The 10590-nt window shown below is 30.7% G+C and overlaps 1 protein-coding gene across 1 annotated transcript; it reads left to right on the plus strand.

The window, feature by feature from the left end:
- Positions 1–3019: 3019 nt before the first annotated feature.
- On the plus strand, positions 3020–4031 carry LOC101506466 (CASP-like protein 1B1). Its single transcript, XM_004488150.4, has 3 exons — positions 3020–3330; positions 3435–3558; positions 3655–4031. The coding sequence occupies exons 1-3, from the start codon at positions 3086–3088 to the stop codon at positions 3892–3894; spliced, it is 609 nt and encodes a 202-aa protein (XP_004488207.1). The 5' UTR covers positions 3020–3085; the 3' UTR covers positions 3895–4031.
- Positions 4032–10590: the final 6559 nt, after the last annotated feature.

A 10590-nucleotide genomic window follows, 5' to 3' on the forward strand; every position in this document is an offset into this window, starting at 1 on the left:
TTATTTATTTTTCTTCACCTTTTCATTGTGGAGATTCTCAAACAATGACAAAAGAACCAAAAAGATATTATTTACCAAAGTACACAAACTGAATTTTTATTTTTATTTTTATGTGAATTACCACCCCAAACTTAAAAGGTTGTTATCTCATGAGCAACCCCAAACTTCGAATTTTACCAAGACAAGACAAAAATTTCCTACCTAACTCCAAGTAAGGTGATGTAATTAAAGTCACGTGTTTGGTTTGTAATGTGGTTAGTGACCGAAAGAAAAAGGCAAGACTCAAAAGGGCTAGCAAATGATAACATTTTCATATGGTAGTTAGAAATGCTCAAACGACCAAATAAAATTGCCTCAATGTATGCATAAATTACAAGTGATGCAAGTCAGAATTAGTGGAAATTCTGAAGGGATAACACATGTCTGGATAATCACACAACAAAGAATTAAAGTGTTTAGACTCAAAAGCTCACAGCTAGGATAATAAGAAAGAGTATGAACTATCTAAATGATGTCAAACATGCTACTACAAATTTGTTTAATGGCAAGTAAGACTTCGACAACCAAGGAGTAATCAACAATGCATGCATTAGTGAAACTTGTCGAATTGAGCAATGATATGAGCAACAGAATAGAGTTTAAATTTCAAAATCCCAAACAGAAACATTAAGACCAAATGCAAGTTGTTAATAATTTTTCATCATAGTACTCGTTTACACACAATTCGAAAGAAACAAATTCAAATAAAAAAATAAGATTGCAAAAAAAAAAAAAGTTACCTCTACCTGTGAGTTGTCCTCCCACAAAACGCTTCTTTAAAGTCATTAGTTTGACGCCTCAAATATTGTCAAGATGACATATATGATAGGAAGAGAACACGCTATGAATGAGCAGTCTTTTCAAGTTGCTATGGAAGCTCAAGCACAAACAATAGAGATTAATGAAAATGTTGGTTGACAAAAGAAAATTGATGACCGACTTCCAATAAGTTCTTCAAGAAATGCAAAATGGTGGTACTCTACATTTCACAATGTTACTGCTACGGTTGGAGCTGGTGTTCTCAGTCTCCTATATGCCATGTGTGATTTGGGTTGGGAGCTTGGTGTAACAATATTGGTCTTATCATCGATCATCACATTTTACACCATGTGTCAAATGATTAAGATGCATGAAATCGTTCCTAGAAAACGACTCAATAGATATCATGAGCTAGGTTAGCATGCATTGGGTGAAAAGTTGGGTCTTCCTATCGGTGCCACAACAACTTGTTGTTGCAATTGGTTTGAACGTTGTATACATGGTTACTGTGGGAAAATCGTTGCATAAATTCCTTGACACATTGTGTGCTGATTGCAAAAATATTAAATTGACATTCTTTATTATGATTTATGCATCGGTCCACTTTGTGTTGTCTCACCTTCCTAACTTCAACTCTATTTCGACATTGACATTCTTAAGCTATCAACATTGACTATTTTTTAATCTAAAACCAGTTTTGTTATGATATAATATAACTACTTCAATCAATTAATTTGTTCATTTTCTTCCTTAAATTTTCAGCTACCATGTGTCATGTGGCTTTTAATATACAAACCTAAGAGATTCAGCTTATCATGGTGGTGGAACTACATCTGCATTGTGTTTTGACATATGTTTGTTGGTGTTTGTCCCTATTGGAGGTTTGAGATCAATTATACTTGATTGCAAGGAATATAAGTTCTACTAGGTAAGTTTATGGTAGATAAATTTATAAACATCCCAGTCATTTAAACATTTTATGGTTAGTAACAATTAATGATTATTCTTGAAAAGTAATATAGTTTAAGTTTGAATTCTAATGGTTATTGAATGTTCTAATTCTTTAAATGGTATTGTGTTGTAAGATTGTGGTTGGGATGAATGATTAATTGTGTTATTGATAATGTTTTGATGTGCATAAGTGTACTTAATTAGAAGGATAGATTTCATGACTGAATTTATACTACTATTTATGCTTGTATGTTCGGATTTTGGAATACAATGGTCTTAAGTAAATTAATTTGATGTTCCTAATGAATTATGGGTTAAAATCTCTATTAAATTTAAGTTGCTTTCAATTGTTTTATTACTTTTATCTTTTCAAATCTTCTCACTTCAATTTAAATATCTTTGGCTTATTAGTGTTAAGTTGTTTTGCGACTTGCATATTAAATGTTATTATCTATGGTATGAAATAAGAGTCTTGAGTTTATCTTATTACTAATTGTACGATACATTATTGAATATATTTAATTGCTCAATTACTTTGTGATGTTGAAAAAGATTTGTGTGGTGACAATATTTTAAGCAGAAGATTTGCGCGCACACATGAAAATTTATAATTAAATTATTTAAAAATTTCTACATTGTTTAATATTTTTTCTCTTTCTACCATTGTTTCATTTTTGTTAGTGTTATCAAATTTTGCGTTTAACATCTTGTGATCATATAAAAGTTTAAAAAATATATTTAAGTGACTTCGAGACACTAAAGTAAGCATAATATTGTGTTTGGTATTAGTTAATACCACAATTTTTTGCATATTACATTCCTAAGAAGTAGACTGTGTAGTGTGTACCTTCATGTGAGATGAAGAATTTTAGTCCTCGGATAGGAATGTAAATGTAGTTCTTGAATTAAAAAAAAATTCTTATAGATGGTGGACACTTTTGACCTTAATTATGTTAAGGTGCAAAATTTTCTTACCTATATAGGTTGAATATATTTCTTAAACAATTATTTAATTTAATTTATCTTTTCGAACGTGTGACATTGATATTATTTATTTTAAAATTAAGAAATAAATAAAATTAAACTAAACTAAAATGGAACATACTGGTGATTTCTCATGTTTCTTCACCAACTACAACAACCTGAAAATTTGGGTTGGGTATCCACCCAAGAAATTTACACAAAGAACATACACATGGCTTCTTAGACTAAACAAATTATATGGTTTGATAAATGTCACTTTTCCTATCTATAATAACCCATCAATATGCATTATCATAACCATCACTTTCTCATTAATTACCTCTTGCAATTAAATTAAGTGCTTAATTACACAATGGCTTCAGCAAATGGTGAAGAGAAAGTTGAACTTGGCTTCAATATTGATGTTATTAATGAGACAAAGCCAAAGAAGGATTGGATCCTTTTGTCTCTTAGGGTGATTGCATTTTTTGCCACAGCATCTGCAACACTTGTAATGGGACTTAACAAACAAACCAAAAGTTTGATTGTTGGTACAATTGGTAGCACCCCAATAAGAGCTACTCTTTCTGCAAAGTTTAGTCAAACTCCAGCTTTTGTGTAAGTTTTCAATTATTTTACTTTTTTAAATAAAAGTTTTCAATTATTATATATATTTTGTAATGTACATTTTTTATTAACACAAAATTGTGGGGGTGATACAGGTTCTTTGTGATAGCAAATGGAAATGCTAGTCTCCATAACTTGTTGATGATTTCAATGGATGTATTAGGACCACAATATAATTACAAAGGACTACGACTTGCATTGATTGCAATATTAGACATGGTAATATTTTTTAAAACCATGGTTGGTTGCATTTACATAAATTCTACAAAGATTTGTATGAAAATTGATTTATTAATTATATATTTTTGGGTGAAGTTAACTATGGCTTTAGCATCAGCTGGAGATGGTGCAGCAACATTCATGTCAGAATTGGGGAAAAATGGTAATTCACATGCAAGGTGGAATAAAATTTGTGACAAATTTGAAAGCTATTGTAACAGAGGTGGTGGTGCACTCATTGCTTCTTTCATTGGCTTCATTCTTCTCTTGATTATCACAATTATGTCCATTGCAAAGTTGCTCAAGCCAAATCGCATTAACCATCATGCTCCTTGATATGATAAACATATGTTATACAAATGTTGTTTTTTCTTTGTTGACTTTCCTATGTTTTCAGTGTTTGTGTTTGATATATGTAACTAGTTGTACTTGAATTACAAATAAATTACAGTATTGCATACAACTTTTTATTATTATATGTCCTTAAAGTTTTTGAAAGTTTTATAAGTTGGGGAAATGAATTATGGATCCCTTCTTCTTCCAATGTACGCATATATTGTTTTTAAATTATGTCATGTTAATAATTATTCTACACAAATTTAAATAAATTGAGAAGCTCTTCTTGTAGAATAATTTAGGCTTAATTGCAGTTTTGGTCTCCCTATTTTAGTCGAATCTCGAAAGTAGTCCTCCCATTTTGTTTCTCCTCAGTTTTGGTCCCAAACAACATTTTGGTTCAAAATTTGATGAAATTTCATTTTTTAAAGTCGTACTACATCATTTATGATCATAGATTTCAAGTACAATTGTTGCACATGAGATCTTGAGGTATGGTGTAACTTAAATAAATGCAAAAAAAATGAAATTTCATCAAGTTTTGGACAAAAATTCTGTTTGGAGACCAAAATTTGGGAGAAACAAAATGGGAGGACTACTTTCTAGGAAGGTTGGTCCAACAAATTTATTACATTTTTTCGTCATTTATTTTATTTAGTTATAGTATTTAGGTTTTTTTTTCTTCACATTTTAGTTTTTTATCTCTTAAAATCAAACACAATTTTTTTTTTATCTTTTTTTTTTCTTTTCGATTTAGATCTTTTATTTCTTTAAAAAGATTTATGTATCTTAAACGTGCTAAAGTGACAAATTCACATAAGATTTTTGTTAATTTGATTTGTTTAAATATTTTTTTTACTTAAACAAAAATCGTCAAGTTAAATTTTAGGATTCTTAATCTTATTTTTTGTGTTTATTCTTCTAAATCATGAATTTCACCTACTTAGAGAATATGCTATTTGAGACTCGTGGACTATCAGTTCCCTTTCCCAACCCAATTTTTCTTTCACCAAAAGATTACACATAGAGTTGGAGTGACAAGGACATCATGGATTCAACTCCCTCCTATAACAAAAGTAACAATTAATTATTAACATTAATTATTTTAAAAAATAAACAAGGTAATAAAATCTTATATTCAATCCTTTCTAATCTATTTACTAATATTAATATCTAATGTAAATAAATAAAGTTCTAAAAAATTATAAAATACATTTTTTTTTTAAATCAAAATCAAAAACGAAATTTCACCATACAAAATAATAAATTGTTCACTTTATGAAATTGCAGATGTTACATTTCTTTCTACATTTTAAAATTTTTGCTCTCAAAATTTAAAGTAAGATATTCAAAAAAATAAAAAATAAAAAATATTCGTTGAACCATAAAGACACGCAAGTTTAATCATCCTAGGGTAGAAACATCAATCTTAAGCACTTACCACCAAATACATTTAAATCATGTAAGAATTCTCAAATGACAAAGTCAAATCAACTATCCCTAAATTATTATCTAATTACAACAAATTAATTAGTGAGAGATATTGCTTATTCAAAACCCGAAATAAGATGTTCACAATTAAGTATGCATATGTATATGAGGCCTAATATACCCTCACTATAAAGATCAAATCCCGATAGTTATAACAAGTGGTTATTTAATTTCACCATATCTCCAATCCCTACTTCACTTTCCTAAGGATGTAAATCTCCTACTATTACTAAATGACACCTGAAATCAAAATATTTTAATAATAACATCTTTGAAATACATTTCAGAAACAATTTCACAACATTAAATAAGAGAGTAAAACTCTTTACAAATTTCATTAAAATATCACAATAATATTTAAGGTATTACATCCACTTAAAATAATATTAAATTTCGTTATTGTAACAATAAAATAGTAAACTACTCTTTTTGAAAAATACATTGATAAAATCATAGTCAAACATATATGATTAAATACAAGACACTAAAGATCCATTTTCAGTGTCACTATTAGAGAAGAGTTTATCTCCAAATTTGAACTTCAAGACTCATTATCCTGTAATAATTGCAATTTTGCAAAGCATGATCAAACCAATAGAACACATACAATAAATAAGGCGAGTTTTAAAATTATATTGATAATATAATATAACTATGGAGAAAACACAACTAACTATAATAGATTCAACTCATAACATATCACAATATATCAAAACATTAAAGGAAATAATATTATATTATAATATCAAAATTGACAAATAGAAATTATTATCACATTAGATACACATTAAAAACTATATGATCCAGATATAATACTTATCACTAAGGCCACTTCCACACAGAAAAATCATTCATACTAATGGAAAAAATAAACATGTCATAAAGCCAACTTCCACACATAAGAATCACCTAAAACAACTAGAAAAATAAATGATAGTGTTTCATCAAGTGTACTAAATCGTTGCAAGTAATAATTAAACGATAGTACTGAGTGTCAAACTCAAGGATTGCATTTTACTATCGAATTGTGATTTATTACTAAAATTGAAGAAAATGTTTCCGAATTGATTGAAATAATATTCAAAACTAACAAGAATAATAGAATTGAACTTTTAAAATAAGAAAAATGTCAGATGTGAGTTTCACTTCGAATCCAACCTTGGTTTCTAATTTGATCATAGTTACTAAATTTCTTTATTGAACTATTACCGAATTTTCTTTATTATTCTTGCCCTAATTTCTTAGTGATAGAACCTTTAATTCTAAAGTAACCTCTAATTACTTAGTGGATTTAAGATTAGAATTAAATTTTATAGTACAAAAATTCTTTTATTAAACTATTGCCTCTACAAATAATTCTATTGGTTTCATGATCTGCATCTATATCTAGACTATGATATCATGAATTTCTCATATCAATGATTCATAAAGTCCACTGTCGTTTCAAAATATCAATCGTAAAATAGTTTAAAGTTGATCAAGCAATAAAATCAGTTCAAGTTTTGAATGGATAACACATGTCTGGATAATCACATAATAAAGAATTAAAGTGTTTAGGGCCCAAAGCTCACAACTGAGATAATAAGAGAGAGTATGAACTATCTAAATGATGTCAAATATTTCACAACAAGATTTACTTTTATTTTAAAAAAAGGAAAAGTGATACTTCCACAACCAAAAAGTAATCAACAATGCATACATTAGTGAAACTCGTCGAATTGAGCAATGACATGAGAAAAGAAATAAAATTTAAATTTCAAAATCCCGAACATATAGCATAAGACCAACTTGAAGTTGTTAAACATTTTTCATCATAGTGCACGTTCTCACACAATTAAAAAAAAAAAAGGAATTTCAATGTAACCAACTTGAAGTTGTTAAACATTCTTCATCATAGTGCACGTTTACACACGTTACCTCTATCTATGGGTTGCCTCCCACGAAGCGCTTCTTAAAGTCATTAGTTTGACGCCTCAACCATTGTCAATGTGACACATATGACAGAAGGAACATATCATCCTTCTTCTCACCAAGCAATACATATTTCAAGTGAGGTGGCAATTGCTTGAGCTCAACATATGACATATCTTTCTTTTTCTCTACAAGCTTTTCTTCATTCTCTTTCAACTCCTCTCATCTAGTATGGAAGCGGGAGGAGTAAGATGGTGATGCTTCTAACATGGCTAAAACATCTTTCACTTTGGGATCTTCACTATCTTTAACAACATGTGACATGCACAACACCCTTTCTAAAGACATAGTAGGTACTTGATGTTCAACTCTTTCATCCATTATCGAATCGAAAATCTCAATTTGATCACACCTTTCTTTTTCTTTTGAATGCTCCATGACTTTTAGAATATTGAATGTAACTGTTTACTCATTTACCTTAAAGGTTAAGGTGTCATTCGCCACATCAATCTTAGCTCTCTCTATTGTTAAGAATGGTATCCCCAATATCAAGGGGATATCATTGTCTTCCTCCATGTATATTAGCACAAAATCCACCGAAAAACTGAACTTATCTACTTTGACCAACATATCTTCCACCACCTGATATGGATATTTCATTTAGTGATCAACAAACTGTAGTATCAATTGTGTGTCTTTGATTCTCCCAATGCCCAACCTTTTGTATATTAGAAGAGGCATAATACTCACACTGGCTCCAAGATCACACAAGACCTTCCCAAAAGTTATATCTCTAATAGTGCAAGGAATAGAGAAGCTCTCAAGATCCTTAATCTTAGGTGGCAGTTTCCTCTATAAAATGGCATTTCACTCTTCGGTAAGCATCACTAATTCACCGCCAATTTTTCTTTTCTTTGACATAATTTCCTTCATAAATTTGGCGTATGTCGACATTTGCTCTAGTGCTTCAGTAAAAGGACTGTTGATTTGTAAAAAAAATTTAAATCAAGAAACTTACCAAATTGTTTTTCAGTTTCTTCCTTTTTTAATCTTTAAGGAAAGAAAAGTCAAATCTCGGGCTTTGGCAGGGCCTCCTTTTTATGCACCACAAGTTCTTACTCCTTTTTTAGAGTGATGTCCCCCTCAACTAGTTGTGGGGTGACCATTTCCTCTGATTGGATTGGAATTGAAGCACTCCCACCCTTTTTGGCTTTAGGTGGTACTGGTTCAATTACCTTCCAATCCTCATTGTCACAACATTGACATTATTTCCCAGATTTGAAAATGTATCTCTAGGCCAATTTTTCGGGCGCTCTTTGTGCTAGATGTTGAGCAATTTGACCCATTTGGGTCTCAAGATTCTTTATTGAAGTTGAGTGATTTTTCTGGACGCCTCTTGCCTCTTCAATAAAAGCATTTGTGTTCGTTATTAACTACTCAATAGCAATCTCCCAAGTAGGTTTTCAAGATGGAACTTGATTTGCTTGAGCTCTTTGTTGACCTTGAGGTCCACCCTGTTGATATTTCCATGAAAAATTTGGATGATTTCTCCAACCCGGATTGTACGTAATAGAGTAAAGGTTTTTTTGCTCCCCGTTGTTAACTACAAAGTTCACCTCTTCTGGTTCTTCTGTATCATCATTCAATACTTCACAAACTCTATTTGTATGCGTTCTCCCTTAAAAGTCACAACATGTATGTTTCAATAATTTGACAAGGGGCACTTGGGATTGTATATTTAGAGTTGCCTCCCTTTCTTTATCTCATCAGCGATAACATCTTCTATATGTTTTGATAGCAGCTTCTCGTAAGCCAACCCAACATCCATAACATTCAATTCATACATACCACTTTTTGATCCACCACCTCTATCATACAACATCATTTGTTCATTTGATGCCATGATCTCGATAATTTTTTGTATTTCTAAAACAGTTTTGTAATTCAAAGAACAACCTATTGTAGCATCCAACATAATTCTAGTGCTAGGCCTCAAATCATTACAAAATATTTGCATTTAAGCAATGTCGTCATAAGCATGATTGGGGCATCCTACTAGTAAACTCTTGAACCTCATGTAAGTCTCACAAATAGATTCTCTTTTTTTCTATTTGTAACCGAAAATCTCTTGCCTTTTTCTAATGAACACAACTAGGGGGAAGTATTGTTCCAAGAACTTATCTTCAAGGTCATCCCATGTGGTGATGCTACCAGAGAGTAAAGAATAAAGCCACTCCTTAGGATCATCTTTCAATGACATGGAAATAGTCTCAACCTCTTGCCTTATTCAGTGTTACCATCCACCTTCACTGTTTACCGAAGAAATGAATCCCCTTCAACTCTTGGTGCAGAGCGCAACTTATTTAAACTTGTTGACTGTAATCGGTTGGTTATGGATGACCAATCGAGCACGATTTCTATCTCGATTCCTATACTCACCGAGGGTACGTTCAGGTGGACGTGGATCAACCATCATCACAAATATGAAGAAACCCCTATATCATCTTCTTCCATTACTAATTGTTTTTCCCTTTGTCTCCTTTCTCGAACCACCTTTCAATTTACTTTCGCGGTTTTTTTGATTTCTGGATCAAGAAGAAGTTTAGCTGAGGATTGGCCTCACATACAAGGTTAGACAAATCGTGAGTAGTGAAAACTTCTAAACCAAAAAATCAAGACAAAATTTTTATTGGAGAGCAAAAAAAAACTCCAATTAAGTAAATAAATTATAACTTAATAGTGATATGACAATCCCCAGCAATAGCGCCAAAAACTCAATAGCATTTCAGCAAGTGTACTAAATCGTTGCAAGTAATAATTAAAACGGTAGTACCAAGTGTCGAACTCAAACATTGTGTTTTACTATTGAATTATGTTTAATTACTAAAATTGAACAAAAAGTTTTCAAATTGATTGAAATAATATTTGAAGCTAACAAGAGTAATAGAATTGAACTTTTATAATAAGAAAAATGTCATGGATGAGTTTCACTTTGAATCCAACCTTGATTTCTAATTTGATTCTAGTTACTAAATTCCTTTATTGAACTATTACCAAATTCTCTTTATTATTCTTACCCTAATGTCTTAGTGACAGAACCTTTGATTCTAAAGTAACCCTTAATTCTTAGTGGATTTAATATTACAATTAAGCTTTATAGTACAATAATTTTCTTATTAAATTATTGTCTCTGCAAATAATTCAATTGGTATCATGACCTGTATCTATCCTAAGACTACATTATCATGAATTTCTCATCTCAATCATTTGTAGAGTCCACTATCATTTCAAAAT

This window comes from Cicer arietinum, chromosome 1 (genome assembly GCF_000331145.2).
Source record: "Cicer arietinum cultivar CDC Frontier isolate Library 1 chromosome 1, Cicar.CDCFrontier_v2.0, whole genome shotgun sequence".
Classification (NCBI taxonomy): Eukaryota; Viridiplantae; Streptophyta; class Magnoliopsida; order Fabales; family Fabaceae; genus Cicer; species Cicer arietinum.